Source organism: Gadus chalcogrammus, chromosome 7, assembly GCF_026213295.1.
Source record: "Gadus chalcogrammus isolate NIFS_2021 chromosome 7, NIFS_Gcha_1.0, whole genome shotgun sequence".
NCBI lineage: Eukaryota > Metazoa > Chordata > Actinopteri > Gadiformes > Gadidae > Gadus > Gadus chalcogrammus.
In genome coordinates this window covers 17,850,326-17,869,941 of record NC_079418.1, presented here as the reverse complement: position 1 = coordinate 17,869,941, position 19,616 = coordinate 17,850,326, and the positions used below count along the sequence as shown (strand labels likewise).

Genomic DNA, 19,616 nt, shown 5'->3' with positions numbered 1-19,616 from the left:
TCATATCTATATCATATAGTATATTATGAATATAATTTACTATCAACAGTAATCTGATGGTTGACGTTCAGAATAATAGTTGTATGAAATAGAGAATGAAATCAACTTATGCTACCTGAACATTATGGAGCAGTGGCTGCATTATAATAAGTATGCCTTTAAGTTTATAATGGGAGTGTACATTCTGAAGTTGACCTGAAACACACAGTGTAAAGCCGCTCTTACTATCCATTCATACTTTACAGGCATCATGCCATCCATAGCGTTCAGACCTAAACCTTGATCACTAAATAATATCCTTTTTACTTATCAGTCTCTTAGAAATCAGATTCTCCAGTTTTCCCATGGAGACCGGTACAGCCATCTCCTGTTACATTGAATACTGCTTGTGATCAGTGCATTTCAGGGCCACTTAACCTTTCTTAGGAAGACCTATATAGACCTGTATGTATAGTATCCAGCTCATTAAGCATTTGGTTTGCATGTGATGCCTTGCTGCTAAACCACAAGCATGGGGCTACTTTCTGCAGTGTACAGCGTCTTATAAGTAAATAGATTCAATATCTTAATTAGTACCATTTTTTTTTTCATCCCTCTCATTCTGCCTTCGTTATTTCTACCTGGGGATTGATTTAATGGGATATCTGCTTTCGATGCACGCATCCACCTCTCTGACCCTCCTTCACCACTAGAGGTTGCTGCTCATTCTCAAATTACAGGTCACATGACATGAGGGGGGCTGGTTCAGAGACACCAGGGATCGTGATGGCCCCACCACACCACACTGTGATGCACAAGCGGTGATGGAGTTGGAATGTGTGGATTGAATTGTCTGTGTTGGCTTGCAGGCATCAAGTAAGGAAGAGGAGTTGGTGAGTGTTATGGTTCTGGTGCTACAGTCCAGAGAAGAAAGAGGTGGGAGCCAGGGAGTCTTGTGGTGAAGGACTAAAGTCTTCCCTTTCCTTCCAGTGCAGCCCGTTCAGACAGAGGAAGATGATTGGTCAAAGACTTCACACCGTCTTCATGCAGGGCTTATCACTTTGCAACAGATGATCAAAACCATGGCGATGATGAAGATGATAATGATCAAGGAGATAGAGCCGCCATTGATCCTGAGAGGGATCGGCTGACGAAGAGGAGGAGGATAATGGGGGGGGGGGGGGAGGAAGAGCTTCAGTAGATGTTGGGCAGAGTCGCGTAGCTCCTGTTGAAGTACCCGCCCGTGTACAGCCAATCCGGGGAGCCGGTGAAGGGATTGTTACCCTGCTGGAACCACCTGGAAGCATTCGACACACAGGTAAGTGGACGTTGATCTCTGCTGGGACGATATAATCCATTAAATTAAAGGTCTGCATTGTTGAAGACGCAACGCCGACTCATTTACATTCTACATTTAGGGCATTCAGCAGACGCTTTTTATCCAAAGCGGTTCACGCATACGTCGGGAGCAGTTAGGATGAGGTGCCTTGCTCAGGGACACCTCGACACTCAGCTAGTTACCGGTTACAAGACAACCCGCTCTACCCCCTGAGCTTAGCCTACCCCTCAAGTCGGGTGTTTCAATATTACTATATTTTTCAGTGGATTTCAATACTGTTGTTTGAATATGAATGGAATGGAATGAAGTAACGGGACTCGTACGGCTCTAACTACGAATCCCGACCTACGGATCCCTCCCTCCCGAAGTTCAGTTTTCTGAGGACAGAAGCGCCAGCCTGACCTACGGGTCCTCCTCATCCCTCCCCCTGATCCCGAGCCAGGAGAAAGAAGGTGTGTTGTACCTCGTGGACCATTCTTCTTGGCTCTTGGCTCTCTCCTTCCTGGACTCCCTCTGCTTCTGCTCCAGCCGCTCCTTCTCCCGACTGGCCTCGTCTGGAGGACACACACAGCTTTGTTTAAACATGGCCGCCACTTGAAACGGCAGGCAGCAGGATGTGGCGACAGTGAGGCATTTAAAAGGACAATCTTCAAATCAAAGGTTATCATTCAGAAGATGCAATCTTCTTTTTTATTTTTTATTTTTTTATTATTATTTAAAAGGACCAAACCGGTTGGGCTTACTAAAACACTCACTCAAAATTCACTGAGTTGTGCTGATTCTGTCTAAGTGCATAAAAACAAAGTGCTGAATTTACCCATGTTAAAACAGGACTGAGGTTACCCATGTTAAAACAGGACTTAAGTTACCCATGTTAAAACAGGACTCATGTTAAAACAGGACTTAAGTTACCCATGTTAAAACAGGACTGAGGTTACCCATGTTAAAACAGGACTGAGGTTACCCATGCTCAAACAGGACTAAGTTACCCATGCTCAAACAGGACTAAGGTTACCCATGCTCAAACAGGACTAAGTTACCCATGCTCAAACAGGACTAAGTTACCCATGCTCAAACAGGACTAAGTTACCCATGCTCAAACAGGACTAAGTTACCCATGCTCAAACAGGACTAAGTTACCCATGCTCAAACAGGACTAAGTTACCCATGCTCAAACAGGACTAAGTTACCCATGTTAAAACAGAACGTACCCATCAAGCCGTTCTCCATGGCCCTGATGTCCGGCCGCAGGCGGCCGTCCGTGGGGGGCAGCGTGGCCTCCATGCCCGGCTCCATCTCGTTCAGAGACATGGCGAAGCTGGTGAAGTTGTACATCTGGGGAGGGAAGGACTCAGGGTTAGGGAGGACTGCCGGGGAGGGAGGGAGTCGGTGAGCATCAGCACCTGAGAATGAGTGAGTGATTAAGGAAGCATGAGTGAGTGAGCGTATGAGTGAGTGAGTGAGTGAGGGAGTGATCGCGTGTATGAGTGAGTGAGCTCGTGTATCAGTGAGTGAGTGTATGAGTGAGTGAGTGAATCAGATCGTGAGTGAGGGAGTGTATCAGTGAGTGAGTGTAGGTGAGTGAGTGAGTGAGTGAGTGAGTGAGTGAGTGAGTGAGTGAGTGAGTGAGTGAGTGAGTGAGTGAGTGTATCAGATAGTGAGTGAGTATGAGTGAGTGATTCACCGTGGTGGAGTGTGTGGGTCTGGAGGCGATGCGCCAAAGCAAGGTGCTCCCTGGTATGACAGAGACGGTGTCCTGTGACTCTGGCATGTCGTCTGAGTCGTCGTTCTCCTTCCTCTCCTCCTCCTGCACGCGCGCGCGCACACACACACACACACACACACACACATTCTTTAGTTCCTTCCCCATTCCCAGGTTGCTGCCCGCCTTGTACTGCCGGTCTCCCAGGGAGCTAAGCAGGGCCTGGCATGGTCCGTCCTTGGATGGGAGAGCAGGTGGCGCTGCTGGAGGTGTTGGAGGGCCAGTAGGGGGCGCCCACCTCTCTGATGACTCACTGTCTCGGTATTTTCTTTGTACAAGCAGTACTTGGAGATTTTGAGAATCTACTAGCTCTCCATTTTGATTGAAGGCCTCGGAGAAAATGCGAATGCGACAAAATAGCTTTGTGTTAAATTCATGTACAAGTCTGTGTCTGCATGTTTCTGACCGGTCTGTGCTTTCTGCTCTCTCCTTTCTTCTCGTTCTTCCTGTGATTCTCAAAGGTTTGAGGATCCACACTCCACATGCACTCGGTCCACTTCCCGTAGATCACACAGTGCTTCCGTTTACTGGAGACAGACGGACAGAAAAATTGCAGTTAGGTTCAAATGTGCACTGGGTAAGATTTGAGTTGCAGAGATATATTTTTTTTTTCTTGTTTTTTTTAAGCAAGCCCCCAAAAACGGCCCCTCCTCCATCTCTGCTCAGTCCCCCAGACTCTCCACCATTGAGAAATTTAGAATCGAAAATTTCAAAAAATTATAGTGACTGACATAATTCCCATCACGCGTCCCTATAAGACCCGGTCGAACACTGATGACGTCATAAGGCAGCGACAAGATCATCTAATTGTCATGAAAACCTGTGGGTGAATGAATGCGTCTGCAGCCGATAACAATTTGTTACCTTTCCCGGGTTTCCTTTCACATACACCACGAGAGAAGATGAAGCATAAAGTTCAAAAGATAAGAAGAAAATCGGGCTATAGGGGAGGAGAGGAAAGGGGAGGTGAAGCCCAAGGGAGGAGCAGCCAGTCCCTGGTGGAGTACCTCTTGTCCTGGATGTAGCCCTCCACCCGATGGAGCTCCTTCCCAAACATCCCACAGGGCTTGAAGTTCAGCACACACTTGTCGCCCGTGCTAAAGGGAGGGAGAGACACGGGAGGAGGGGGAGACACAGGGGAGACGCATGTAAGGTACCTTGGCGATGAATTGGAGAATGGAAGGTTGTCTTTCTCGTATGACAACACAACATAGCAAAAGGTTTAGAGGTAAGAGCTGTGCCGACTGCAGGGTGTAATTGTCCTTTACGACGAATCGGGTGTGTCAGAGTGCGGTCCTGTAGTTTGGGCTGCTTAGCGACAGCGGCCGTATAAGTACCGTGCTTGTATACGGGGGGAACCTGTGACAGTCCGTGGTTAAACGCGTGATCTTCGCGTCTTTACACAGTCGGCCGGTAGGGTTGCCGCGGTGTGGACATTTTCACACCGAGTAGTACGCTCGTGTCAACACCGGTATAAATGGTATTAACTTTGAAACTAGGTCAACCGCCATCTTCTCCGTCAACTCTCCTCTCACACTCGGTGACAGCGGCTGGCAGCGCGCCAATTCTCGGCGTCTTATAACGTTCTATATATAATAGTATAATTAAATTTTATATATCATAATATCACGGCCAAAAGCTCTGTGCGCCTCCGGATGGCCGTAGCGCGGGGAGGCTTCGCGGGGTTTGTTTACCGGCGTTGCTATGGTTACCGGTCTTGTAAGGAAGCGCGCCAATTCTCGGCGCGCCAATTCTCTTCCGCACAGAGCAGAACTGTGGCCTATCTACACATTTTTTTTTCTTTTTATTATAATTATATTATTCATTTTTACTGAATTTGTTTTTTATTACTGAAATAAAAATTTAAAACCGGTGTTACCGGTGTTGAGGCCAACACCGAGCAATCGGTGTTGGCCTCAACACCGGTAACACCGGTAATACCGTGTACCGCGGCAACCCTATTGGCCGGCCCAGTAAAAGACGAACCGAGCAGATGTACCTGTGGTTGATGATTTCCACGGTGCCGTACTGTTCGATCCAGAGGGACCCCAGAATGATGTTGTGAACGCAGCAGAAGGGGTTGCTCCACGTGTAGGCCTCGTTGAACCTGGAGGGGGGCAGACGCTTAGAGCAGTGGCCTTTCGAACCAACCAGACACAGACACAGAGACAGACACACAGACAGAGACAGAAACAGTAACAGACACTGAGACAGTAACAGACAGAGACACAGACAGTAATAGACACAGAGAGTGACAGACACGGACACATAGGGACACAGTAACAGACACACAGGGACAGACAGACACAGACACACAGTAACAGACACACAGTAACAGACACACAGGGACAGACAGACACAGACACACAGTAACATACACAGAGGGAAACAGTGACAGACACTGAGACAGCAACAGACACACAGTAACAGACAGAGACACAGACAGTAATAGACACAGACAGTAACAGACACACAGAGTAACAGACACGGACACACTGGGACACAGTAACAGACACACAGTGACAGACAGACACAGACACACAATAACAGACACACAGTTACAGACACAGACACACAGACACAGACGGACACACACAGACACAGAGGGAAACAGTGACAGACACACAGAGGTACTGACTTGAGCAGTTCCATTGTTATCGTTCCTTTGGGCTCCGCCTCCACACTCTTGCCCCAGAACTTGAGCTTGGGGTAGATGGAGCCGTGAAAGACAAAGTCCCCTGCCAAGCTCTCCGCGTGGAAGGCACTGACCGGGGGGTGGTGGGACACCTGCTCCGACACCAGCCGGTACCCCTGGTCCTCTCTGGAGACCAGAGCACAGAGCACAATGGATGCATTGAGTTTTTCAATACTGCGCCATCCATCACAACAGATACGTTTTGATTTGCTTTGAAAACTTAAAAAAATTATAAATCATAAAAGGAACTGTAAACTGAAGCATCAATTATGTCCAAAGAGATATAGGTAGCATCAAACACGTGTAAGCACGCAACATGCTTACACGTCAGACCCAGAGTCTTTGTTCTGCGAATCAACCGTACAAACCACAGTGACTGAGTGAGAGTGTGTGTGTGTGTACCTGGTCAGTTCGTAGGTCTCTCCCAGGAGAGGGTTAAAGGGTTTCCCTGTTCTGTCCCACTGAGAGGCGACTGCTGACACCGCAAAGGCAGCTACCGCCTGCAGAGAGAGACGCAAGCAATTTCACAAAAGCAACGGGACACGAATGTGTGTGTGTGTGTGTGTGTGTGTGTGTGTGTGTGTGTGTGTGTGTGTGTGTGTGTGTGTGTGTGTGTGTGTGTGTGTGTGTGTGTGTGTGTGTGTGTGTGTGTGTGTGTGTGTGTGTGTGTGTGTGTGTGTGTGTGTGTGTGTGTGTACCTGCATGCGCTGTATGGAGTCGGGCAGTGTGCAGGCTTTGTTGAGCAGGTACGTGTGCTCCATGTACTCTGAGATCCTCTGCAGGAAGCTGAGAGGTTCGTTGAAGGCGATAGGCATGGTGATCTTGGACAGTTCCTACGACAACAACAAAGCATCAACTTCTCTGCCCACATTGAATCTACCATGTCTGGATTCCCCGACTAAGACAAGAGAATTCAGCAATCAAAAAATCAAATAAAAAAAAAGGTGCTGTAGGTAAGAGCTATAGTTTGAGTGTCATTGGTAAGAAATTGCACGGTTAACAGTCAGCTACTGGTGACTGAGTGAAATCCATTGTGAAATATCTGCTGAGAGTTGACTGTGCTTGCTTCTGTATATGTGTGTGTGTGTGTGACATTTTACAAATCATTTGATTTGTGACATTTTACTGTATCTTTATAATTGGCTGTAGTCAAGAATGAAATCATTCTTGACTACAGCCAATTATAAAGATACAGTAAAATGTCACAAACTCATGAGTTTCCTTGCCTATATGCAGTTTCTGATTATAAAGCGGCCCGTTGATTTCTGACCAATCAGGGCATCTCTTCCCTGATTGGTTCAGGGAATCTGTCTTTCCTTTCAATCACAGGTGTGCAAAATGCAACACTTGCAGATAAATACATGGAGAGGGGGGGGGTCTCTCTCTCTCTCTCTCACTCTCTCTCGCTCTCTCGCTCTCTCGCTCTCTCGCTCTGCTCTGCTCTGCTCTGCTCTGCTCTGCTATAAAACGTAAGTCATCGTAAAATAAATATTCAAGCTGAGACACATTATGCACAGTTGTTTTTTTCAGTAACCAACTGTTGTTGAATAAGCAGCTATGAGCCATCAATTAGTGTGTTTTTAATGTGGCCTGTTAAAACAAGATAGTGGTACTCACCAATCCAATACACTTCTTCAGAATGCCCCAGATACTAACCGAGTTTCTGGGGAACATGGGAGCCGGCAACGCGGTCCTGACAATGAAATATATGACCAGTTAAATTGGACGTCTACACAGACCATATCCTGAGCAGATACGTACTATAGTTTATAAGTACATGCACAGCATTTTGGTGTGTTGAGAACCTGCGGTAAAGTTTACAATATCTGCTTGCTACATCGAACGGGGTGAGAAAATGGGTCGGCAAAACTAGTTTGTGTTCACAGGCATTTTCAGAAAACAAAACACAAACATTTTTCACATTTTTCACAGCTTGATTAAAATCTGACATTTAGGCCATTATCGTTTAAAAAATCATACACAGGCTGCACGGTACCCAGATACCAAGCACAGAGGGTAGCTTTACCTGAGACGGGGGAATGGATGTAATGGAATGTCATCATCATGCCAAGAATATAAACCATATAATCATATACATATATGTATGTGATTATGGATATTATATACATATATGTATATGATTATGGATAGGTAAAGGACGACACATTTTACACAGTCTTTCAATTCATTACAGCCACAATACAATACTATACAAAAATATAAATAACACATATTTAGCGTTCTGTCACATAACCATTTAATTTGTTATGTAACACTTTTATGGAGATCTGGGCTCTACTGATAGTGCCTCGGTATCACTGTGATATGCACTGTGCGTCAGTAAAATCAGAACAGCTTGTCCCTAGTCAAATCATGAAGATCTGGTTTTGCTTGGCATCACACAATCCAAGAGAAGCTGGAGAAAGGGTAGAGGAAAGGTAAATGAACTGCCTCATAAAAGATACAAAGCACGGTCAGATGGGTCAGTAGAGGAAATTAAGAGAGAGGAAGTGAGGTAGCCGATAGAATATGGGAGGTCTGGTGTGTCAATTATAAAGTTTGCCTGATCAGGGCGGGCCACTGATTAGTATCGGCTGATATAGGTTTTCAACAGCTGATCTATCAATCAACTTCAGACTTCATTTTTTCAACAAAAATGATTGCCTTGACAAATACTTGATTTCTTGTTCTACAGGACTACAGCCAGTATTATCCCTTAAAGCTTAGGAATTGAATGCCAACACTTTAACACAATCAGACGTCCTGCCTTGTGTGAAACCGCAGCTGCAGCTTGAATGGATAAAAAAAAACAAAAGGGGCATGGTGTTTATACACCACAAGGCCAGAGTCAAGTAGCTTACTAGTGACCCAAGGAGAAAGGAAATCTCCATCAGCACAATGGATAGTTTAGTCTATATTCCTTGTTCAGCTTAAATCGAAAGAGCAAGGCCTTTACAATGCCAGGGTTAGGAGTGGTCAAATCCAAGCTACCCCTCCCAACAAACCTAGCCCTACCTAAATCAATGTCTACTGTTTGAATAGAAAGCCAGTCATTAGTCACACAACATGACAGTCAAACGACCAGGCACGTCAAGTCAACAGTGGCACCAAAACTTGAATGATTAAAGTAGAGTCCTCCTTAAACTCATGTTAATGTAAGACGCTACGTTACCATAAACTAATTTTAATGTATGACGTTAGATCAGCCATCGGGCTTGTGTGCACACAAACAGAGCCTCACACACAGAGCCAGGCTGACGGAGGGAAGGGGGTGGGGGAAGGGGTCTGTCTGTACCGGTGCTTCTTAGTGCCGTTCTCCCTCCTGATGGAGCCATTCTTGGTCTGGCTGCCGTAGTCCATCGCCGTGGCCTCCTTGAAGCTGGCTTCCGACATGCTCTCAGAGGACTCGTCTGAGTCCAGGCCTGGCAGCCCGGGGGGGGGGGGGGAGGGGAGGAGAGGGGGAGGGGAGGAGAGGGGAGCAGAAGAGGTTGTGAGTTCCATACCCACGGCCGTGTCATTGATTTGTCTGCAGGAGTTCAAGGGGCGGTGACAACACGAGATAAGCCTGGTTACGTTCTCTTCACGCTTTACATTTCTATTGGAGGCTGACTCTATTATGCAATGGATAGAATATCAAGCTTTTTACACAATCGACTGTCTGCGATTGGATGCAGCGCACACACAAACACACTTATTTACGTTGACGTGAATACAAAACGCATGAAATAACTTGTCAGTAGTATGTGAAAAATAATGCAATGCAAAGATGACAACCAAAACTATAACAGATACACAAGGAAGCAGCGCGCACACACACACACACACACAGTTTTTGGCCTGTTGAAGTTATGTAAGCGATGGGAAGTTGAGGTCGGCCAAAGGCTGGAACCATGTCATGGTGAATGAACAGATTGATTGTTTTTTTGTAACGCTGAAACGCTGACACTTCTGTAAAGCCTTGTGATGAACGAATGACAGGTGTATACTGTATTGTAATGCTCACCAGTATCACACACCACAATTGTTGATCTCGTTCAAGGTGGATTACAGGTAGACTGTGCACACACCAGCCGATCTAACCAAGTATCGCTTGGCTGGGATTCAAGATTCAACTCTACTTACTGTATATTAGGGGTGGGAATCTCTTGGCACCTCACGATTCGATTCGGATTATGAGTTCAACGATTCGATTCTAACGATTATCGGAGCAACGATTTTTTTTATGTACATTTCCATGCGTGAATATATGTATACAACCGAGTTTGCTACTCAGAGTTTGCTAATCACTTCCTACTTTATGACTATCATTCAAGACATAAATATGAATTTCTATGAACAATGCAATAATCAATGCAGCTTGCCTTAGAACACAATATGGAAGTTAAAAAAATTGGTTTCAGTTTTCCTTTCTTTCTAATCTTTCTTTTCTATGTCATTAAAGAAAAAGCTGCTCTTGAATTAGCAGGAGTTCTTGTGTCTGGCTGTGAGTTTGCGTGCATGCTATGCGTAGGCTGAATCGCAATCGTGTCAAGACAAATCAGATTGGACAATACAGACGGAATCGTTCTAGAGAGAAGCACGATACATCGAAGAATCGATTATTTTTCACACCCCTACTGTATATAAGTACTATACAATGCAATGGGATCCCTGTTTTAATTGAACCCATCTCAAGCAGCCGTGGACAGTCAGAGAATCAAACACCCAAGCCAATACATTAGCCTGCCCATATGTAAGAAAGACTTCATAAGACAGCTGGTTTGTTTTGTGCACAGAGGCCTTCATCTCAATTGACCCAAGCATTTGGACGTATTCACATATTCATCAGTAACACTCCAATAAATTAGCATTTTAATTATGTAACAATAAATAAATCACATGAATTTAATATAATTCTACCTTCAACAGGCAGGAATACATCAAATGAATGAATAAATTTGTGGTATGCGTTTTATCTTGAAGTACTATATCAGTAATGGCGCAGAAGAATATGCAAACAGCCATAATTGTAATGCTGCTGCAGGCGTATTGTAGCCTACTAAACAACAGGCTACCCACTAGATATAACCCACTTACTAGGCCATGTACAAACATTAGGCCAAGATTTACATTTCAATGTATTTGGACATGATAGAAAGAGCAACCTTATGCACACAGGGGCCATGTTGATTAGTTGGGTGGGGAAACCATGCCAACTCAAATAATCGTTTATCGCCTTGGTGCTAAATCTCGACGGAGAAGCATTGAGGAACAATGTTTAGCGAGCCGTGACCTTCACGGCATAGCAACTGCGCATGCTGCATAAGAGACAAAACAGCAGGTTGAGACCGCTCTACCTGAAAAGCTGCATTCCTGTCGCATACCTTATCTAGGCTGACGTGGAGCCATTCACTTCGACGTCGTGGTCAAAGGCACAGAGGTAGAACGAGAATATGCTGCTGTTGTTTTTTGTATTTGTTATTATTGTGTTCTAGAATCCCAGAAGGACCAGGACTAGGATTTTGAGAGTTGATGCAAATGTTGTGTAGTTTGGAGTCTATTCAAAGGATTTTATGCATTTTTATGCAAGAGGAGAAAGGGGAATTGCACATTGATTGCAGGAAACAATTATGTAAAAATTTAGATGAAAAAAGATTTTGATTATAATGTTCTTATAAATACTGAAATATGACCTAACTTGCTGCTGAAAATCAAAATCAAATGTGCAGTTTCACCATTTAAAATCATATTATGCTTTAATGGGCTGTTTCCATACCTATTTGAAATGATTGTTGGATGGAAGAGTAAACCATATCGAGAGCCATATCCATTTCCACTTTACTTGAAAACCTAGAATATCATCTCCTAATAAATAACTAATTGAACCTTCCAATTAATAATAAAGGAGGGCATACTGTCTGCTACTATTTCAGATGAGCATAATAAGCGCATGACGTCCCTTTTACATAAGCCTACAAACAAGCAGATCGTGTTATGCACATGAACTTACATTAATGAATTCATCTATACAGATGGGGTATTCATTTGACATTTCATCGTAATCCCACACACACACACACACACACACACACACACACACACACACACACACACACACACACACACACACACACACACACACACACACACACACACACACACACACACACACACACACGTTTGGGATTGTTGGGGCAAGACAATACACCTCTGAATTATTGACATTAATCATCATCCGACCATGCAGGTTAGGTTTCACTAGCTGGTTTTGTTGTGCCTCTATGATGGAAAGTCTTGTTCATCAGTTAGGTAACCCAGGACACCTGCTACTACTGTTCTAAGGCATTCCAGGAGTACCCTATACATGCCGTGGTCAACTATACTACACTCAGAAACAGAAATAATGTCAATAAATGATTTTGGATCCTGACACAGACAACACAGTTCTGTATCGACTAGAAAGAGGCCAAAGGGGTTTGAACCCCAGCCGTCCTATGATAGAACCACAGAACCCGCCACTGGATGGAAAAAGTCCAAGCACCCACCTGTTACGGCATCATAGAACTCATCATCATTGCTCATCTTCCACGATCAAAGCCCAGAACTGTAGAGGACAGACCGGGAGCTTCTAGAACATGTTCCTCTGGACCCCTTGATGACCCGGGTCCTGGGCGGGGAACGGTTAAGTTCTCGGGAAGGTCACCACGGCAACAGTATAACTTTCCGACCGCAGCATCAATAAAACGTCCCAATGTTGAACGTTGTGCCGGGACCAACAGGGCTGGATGAGAGAGGGGGTTTGAGCTGGAAACAAAAGGGCCGGCCGGACGGATACTTCTGTTTCATTAGAGGCTGGATACTGGATGTACCTAAAGCTCCTTTTGGTTGGGTCACCTGTAGGCAAACATGCAAAATAACATCAGAGTGTTAGATTTAGTAAAGGGGTGTGAACATCAGCGACAATTGATCAAAGTCACTGCTTTTTGTTTTTAAGTCTTTGGGGGAATTGCATGAAGGAGATATTAAAAAGCTAGAGCCTTAAATGGTAGGTAATAGAAAATGTAAATTTTTTGCACATCTGCTTATATTTTTCCCTTTTATCTCAGTTTTTCAAATAGAAAAACGACGTAATCTTATGCACCCAGCAATCATGCCATCGTTTGGCCCACTGCCAGTGTCTTTTTGAGCACAGTGTTCTAGGCTCAGTAGATCTCAGTAGAAGATCCCGTACGTATAGAATTGATGTGAATCGGGACTCCTTTTGAAACAGGAATCTGGATTGAATCGGATACAGAGACACCGAAAGATTTACAAACCTACAGTCAATGCACAGCCTCGGCTTATAAAGTTGCTGTTTTGTAGACATAGAAATGGAGACCGCTATTTATGTTCCCAGTGATCCCAGAGAACAATACGCACTCAGAGTTCCGTGTCATCAATAAGTAACAAGTGTGAGTATGTTATATACAGGAACGATATAAAGCATATCAAAGCAGTCAAGGCTCGCACATTGTCCGTTGTGGAAGTAGATGGTTGGCATCGCTGTCATTTGTAGATGATTGTTCATTTAGCCTCATCCAACTGACCTCCAATGACCTCGAGAGCGGTTGGAATCAGTAAGCATAGTGTTGATTAGGTTGATTATGTGTAGCCCTTCAGGTGAGGGGGGGGGGGGGGGACGACATTTGTTTCTAAGGAATGTCAATATATAAACTGGAATATCCATTTTCATTGCCATCATTCAAATAATATAGTGTGCATAGTAGTCGTTGCTGCAGGCATGGGTAGGGTTAACTCAAACATAGCATAAGTTGTAGTCACTGGCTGAGGCATTAGAAAACTATGCACTTCTTAAAATTTTAAATTAATGATCAACTCTCATTAAGGATGTGGCCGAAAGTCAACAGGAAGTTATTTGACCAACAGGTCAATTTTACTTTTGCATATCTCATTACACCGATTATAGCCGGCTCAAACATTAGGGTTTGAACCGTTACAATGTTTAACATTCTGCTGCTTTATTGGTGAGCTGTTAAACTATCAGACACAAAAATATAATCGTATCTATCTAGTAGTCTTCTTGGTAGAATGAACGCCTGACTTTTGAAGAAAGTAGGCAAATGGCATTTAGTAGGAAGTATATTCAAAAAGGTTTTTAATAAGGTATTTCATACACAAATTGCATAAAATGTAGTCCTATAAAGCTATATGTCTGACCGATGAGACCCTTTACAAAGTACAATTTGTGAAGCAGAGAATGAAAACATAGCTGCCTTCAAATATTAATGACACTCAATGTGACCTGCTCTGTGTATTCTTATGCATTTTATTTAACTCTCGAATACATTAAGAAGCTTTTTCTGTCCGCGTGACAATATACTTTTTTAATAAATTCCAGTTTGCTGCATTATTTTGATTGAACACGATTGACCACCTTCATAAGCCTATGTAGCCTACGTATTATAAATGGTTAGCTGTGCCGTGTAAACTATGCTAGCTGGCTAGCAGGTGACTAGCTACTAGAGTAGTTGCACAAGAGGCCTTGGTGAGCATTGATCTAAATTTGCCCTTGTCGTTACAGGATAATTTCTAAAAGTACTACAACAAAAAATGTGTGGCCCAAATATGGAAGAAATTTGTCTTCTGGATTTCTCTTTATTTTAATGTGCATGGATTATTTTGCTACTTGATCTATTTTTAGACCAGCTACTGTTTGTATCACAAAGGCAAAAATAAATTCCATCTTTTGACAGAATACCTTGAAAATAGCAATGATGGTGATGTTTTAGTTCAAATATTTGGTACCAACATTAGAAGTACAAAAAGTAGAACAGAGAATGACAATTAGGTGTACTTAACAAGCAGGCAGATGCTAATCTAACATGGTACAGTACAGTTAGTATCCCAGTTAATAACCAATTATATTTCACATATTTACAGAAATATTGTCCATAGCTCTCTAATAGGCTGTCGTATTATTTCACTCATTGCAGGCAGTGTAGTCCAAGGTGAATCAGAAAGCATACCACCTTCGCACACCAAGGGAGCCAATATCGCCCAGAATAATCAGTTGGTCCTCAGGCTAAAAGAGGCTATTACATAACCGTGACAAACATGGTACCTACCATACACACAGCTCCATAGATAAGTAGACTAGACACCCAATAGCCTCATACTCTGCTACTGGCAGGCTCCTACTGAAACATAAATAGGCAATTTGTTATCATTATCTGCGCGGTAATCCAATATGAATGATGAAGTTGTGTTCCCGCGTGCACAAGTAACGTACAACTATGGCCACAGACTAATCGGTCCAGATCTCCAAAGCCTAAGGTCCCGGTGGGACCTGCGCCCAGCCACAGGTTACTGCCTGCTGCTGTTCAACAGATCAACAACCGGCCGGCGAAGACGTAACCCAACACTAAATCACTAAAACGGTTAGACCTGAGGCAAAGCGTTCCCCAGTTGATCATGCACTCATATGCTTGCTAATGAGGATAACTACATGCCTAGCGACCCCGGCGGTGCAGTCCTGAGAGGGCTGAGAACAACATCTAGAAGCCGGTGGGACACAGCGGCTTATTAACAACGGAAAGACCAACGATGTCTAGTGAATGAGAGGCTGCTACAGTACCCAGTGACACACTTTCTTTCAAATGTTCATTACAGATGCACTTCGGATTAATGAAACTCCTCTGCCTGTAAAATCTTTATCAATTGTTTTCTCACACACCTAGTGATCAAAACATTTTTATCGGCTATTTAAAATGTAATGCAGCGTTTCCCCCAGCACTGTATGGTTAAGGCGGCCGCCTTAACAACAATAGGGCCCCGCCTTGACTACCAACGTATAAAATGTTAGAAAAAAAAGATATATTTTTATATATATATATATATATATATATATATTTATTTTATAATTATGCATTAAGTATAAAACTCTCGTAGGGATAACATATTTCCATCCCCCCCCCCCTGACCACCTTGACTAAGACATTTTCCGGGGGAAACACAGTAATGCGTGTGCAATGAGCCTCGTGAGACCATCCTAATCTCGCAAGCTCCATTGTATTTACTCGCAGATAAGTCTGGGTAACCTGCGATGGAGAAAATTTGGAGCTGAACGCTAAATGACCGGCCAATCAGCGTTTGTTTTGAGGCGGGTTTAGGTGTGACGCAACGAGAAGCGACTGATCAGTCTTAAAAAAAACAACAACACGGCGGCTTCCGTTGATCTGATTAGTTGATTTGGCCCGTCTATCATCAACATAGGTGGGGATAGACAGATGGTTTATCCAATCAGCTAACCAGTATTTTCGCCCCTTCCCAAAAGTTCTCCAACGGAAGGTTCCCAGATGGATATGCTGAGCATATGCGAATCAATCCATCTGGCAGAGTCAGGTTAGTGTGCCATCATTTGCCATGTCACTTAAAAAGCGTTTTGGACTATATTAGTGACACACACACACACACACACACACACACACACACACACACACACACACACACACACACACACACACACACACACACACACACACACACACACACACACACACACACACACACACACACACACACAATTATTATAATGCCATTATCCTGCTGAAAGTAGGCGAGTACAGGGCATATCACCGCCCACAATAAAGGTCTAGCTGTTGCAATGTGAATGGAATGGTTACCTAGATAATAAGGGTGTGCACATGCGGGCTGACAGACACACACACACACACACACACCCACACAACATAGTACTGTAGTAACATGAGTCAGCAACGTTCCTGCAATAATTGAAACAAGCTAGGATGGCCCATGTCACTCACACACCCACACACAAACACGAAACTATCACACACCCTCGATCATCAGCAGCCTCCCGAATATGTGCCAACTGAAAGAATAAATAAAAAGGTATTGAACGCTAGATGCTAACCAGACTGTGACAGCTATAGCCAGCAGAAGCCCATTGGGAGGTAGCCAGCCCCATGGTAGTCCACATCCATGCTTCTCTTTCAGAGGAGACTGCTGCCATGGCAACCAACTGAGAGGGGGCAATTATAGGGCCCTATGTAAAGAAGAAGCCACAGAACAAAGTGACAACAGGTGCCCAGTCTCCAGGTGGACACCCTGCCTCCACTTCAAAATAATGCACTATTGTCATTACCCCAGTGTGCTCACATTACCTACACTGGTGGGACATGTACACGATGACACACAAATGCAAATATATTGTTTCAGGCATATGGTTAGATTTCCTGCAGAGAATCGTTCATGTTCACTGTGCAAGCAGCACAGACTTCATGTATTTTGGATATTGTGTGGTACCCAGATATCTAATTCGAAAACAGTAAACTGGCTGGCAAGATTGTTCACTTTTAGCATGCATCTATCCTAAAATGAAGCCTAACATCAACCTCGCCTTGTTGTGCCTCGTTTGGATCTGCTGTGGTTACCAAGTAAGCAGCAATGGGATAGAGAGACTAAAACGTTCTTATTATAAACAGTGTTTCAGGCAAATGCTCAAACAGTATCATGGCCAAATGTTTCAGGCTTCACCAAAGAGGTCGTTGGATAGAGACAGCAGCTCAGCTGTCGATGTATTACCCAATAGGTCCTTCGGAAAAGCCTTAAAGGCTGTTTAAATGAATAAAAGCAGGTCTTTAAGACAACATGACCCAAAATAGCCGTTGTTCCTTGTTAGCTCATTTCCCTACACATATTATGCATCTGAAATCCTTGTATGTATATAGCATGCAGTCAGGCTTTAGAATGCTGAAGATTATCTTTGAAAGCTTAATCTTTCACCCCCAAGATAACTGTTATCTAAAAATTGTTTTGCTCCAGTCTTCATTTTCTCAAAATCTGCTATTGCAAAAATACCTCAACACTTCTTCTGTGGCGTCAGCAGTGTTCCCGTAGTGCTGGAGTTTATTGAGTAGACTACTAAACTAGTTATTCAGTGTATGTGAATTTGGGAAAATAACCATAAATTAGATCCCTGAGGAAAATGAAAAATGAATGAGAAGAGGTGCAAGCACTTGACTGCAAAGGCATGTCTGGGGGTATGTCGCTCGACTGGCAACCGAGTGGGAGGAGTGGGGTTAGTGAGTTTATTCATTCGTTTTACGCGATTTCCTATTAAATGTAAACGTAACTTATGTTTTGGATCAAGCTTAAGTTTCTTAGTTTCTTATTTATCTGCTTCACAATTGGCTAATGCCGTTTTTATGAGTCATAATGAATGCTGACCAACATGTCTCACCCGTAGCAAATGTTTTATAAACATCACATATTTTTATTCAGTTGGTTAGTTGTACATTTACATGTACAACTAACTAGTTGTACTAACATCCACACATACAAATAGTTGCATCTATGTATTGTTTGACCAATATTTAGATTCAAGTGATACTGCGATGCATCCCACTTGAACTTTAAGAGAACAGAGTTGAAGTAAACGGCCAAGTTTAAGTAATCACTAACACAGAGGAATGGCCTTAGGACTTAAGTGTGCAGTGTTACGAAATAACTTTAACTTCATAACAAAACTCGACAGCGGCGACGAGAACATACCGCCAGTGCTGAGGGAAATATAAGCGTCAAGTTTAACACTACATGTTTTACCAATGCTCTAAAAATTCAAATCTGGTTGAGCAAGAAAGACTACATAAAACGACGACTACCCTGAAACTCTCGTTGGATCAAATCACCCAGCAACTAGTTGTCTACATGAATAACAAAGGTCCCAAACCTCAGTCGAGGCAGTCTAGTAGAAGTATAGCAAATGGGGAGCTTTTCTGTCACGTTCAGATCGGGATGAAAGGTGTCAGGCTAGTTAGCGAGCTTCTCTTCTACAAAGAGATAATTTGGGACACAAATAAACAAAATCATATTCGAAGCTAGCTAGTATAAACCGCTTAAATTGCTTAAAAATTAGACGGCCTTACCTTTGAGGCGCCAATAAAATGTTACGACGAGCGACAGAGATAAGAGAAGACCAAATATTGATGTACAACTGTGTGGATAGAAACAGCAGCGGAAGTCGCTGGAAGGGAGGCCGTACCAAAAGTACGACAGCCAATCACCTGTTAGTGAGCTCGGGTCATTGACCAACCAGATGCACGTAGGCGGGCTATTGGAACGTTTGCCAGGTAAACGAAAATTATTATAAAATCAGAGCAGCTCGATCAGAATTATTACAGTAGTCTGATATCCGAAATGCATTGATAATAACTTACCAAACCAACTACTTCCTAACTCTTGAAAAGACAACCAACAAACTTACCACCACACCCCAGTTGTTGTACATTCCAAGAGTCGACCGTCATCATTATATCTCTACTAGGCCAGTTATCTGATGGAGAGTGGTCTTCACGACCTTCTAATGAAAACGAAATAAATAAACAAGGGGATCTTGTTCATAAGAACGTGCAGATTGCTTAATGTTGACATATTAAATGGCGATGTTGAAATTGTTAACCCTAATAAAACACTGTCATTTGTAAGATGCCATTATAGCCTGTCATTGCCAGACCAATTCGCAAATGCAATTGATATGCATATGGAAGAGCAATGGAACATGATCTCGCAGATTCGTCTTGTTCACAGACTAGCCTTTCAACAGTTTTCCCTATTAAATCATGGACTGATTCTCCTGTTTTTGTCAAGTCTGCAATTACCACACAAGAAAACCAAGAGGTGAGTGTAACAACTTCTAGAATAGAGGAAATACACACACACGCACACACACACACACACACACACACACACACACACACACACACACACACACACACACACACACACACACACACACACACACACACACACACACACACACACACACACGCACAATAATATTA

At 43.5% G+C, this 19,616-nt stretch overlaps 1 protein-coding gene across 3 annotated transcripts; it reads right to left on the bottom strand.

Moving 5' to 3' along the window:
* Positions 1 to 1,148: 1,148 nt before the first annotated feature.
* On the bottom strand, positions 1,149 to 18,805 carry LOC130385228 (oxysterol-binding protein-related protein 2-like). 3 transcript variants are annotated; one of them, XM_056593635.1, is made up of 15 exons: positions 18,702 to 18,795; positions 14,880 to 14,951; positions 12,300 to 12,648; positions 9,071 to 9,197; positions 7,393 to 7,468; positions 6,474 to 6,608; positions 6,178 to 6,275; positions 5,719 to 5,901; positions 5,080 to 5,187; positions 4,088 to 4,177; positions 3,487 to 3,607; positions 3,003 to 3,125; positions 2,530 to 2,653; positions 1,782 to 1,872; positions 1,149 to 1,276 (listed from the first exon to the last, which is right to left on the bottom strand). In XM_056593635.1, exons 3-15 carry the CDS (start codon positions 12,334 to 12,336, stop codon positions 1,174 to 1,176), a joined length of 1,416 nt encoding a protein of 471 aa, XP_056449610.1. In that variant the 5' UTR covers positions 12,337 to 12,648; positions 14,880 to 14,951; positions 18,702 to 18,795; the 3' UTR covers positions 1,149 to 1,173. The 3 variants fall into 3 exon arrangements, with proteins under 3 accessions (XP_056449610.1, XP_056449612.1, XP_056449611.1); XM_056593637.1 differs by having other exon boundaries at positions 14,880 to 14,948; positions 18,702 to 18,773; XM_056593636.1 differs by lacking the exon at positions 14,880 to 14,951 and having other exon boundaries at positions 18,702 to 18,805.
* Positions 18,806 to 19,616: the final 811 nt, after the last annotated feature.

What these genes read in the sequence shown, in the direction of transcription:
- LOC130385228 (XM_056593636.1), bottom strand. Translation starts at nt 12,336, where the DNA reads ATGAGCAATGATGATGAGTTCTATGATGCCGTAACAG. An exon ending in AGAGCAGAAAGCACAGACCG is followed by an intron (nt 3,126 to 3,486) that starts GTCAGAAACATG and finishes GCGCGCGTGCAG; the next exon opens with GAGGAGGAGAGGAAGGAGAA. An exon ending in CAAGAAGAATGGTCCACGAG is followed by an intron (nt 1,277 to 1,781) that starts GTACAACACACC and finishes GAATGCTTCCAG; the next exon opens with GTGGTTCCAGCAGGGTAACA.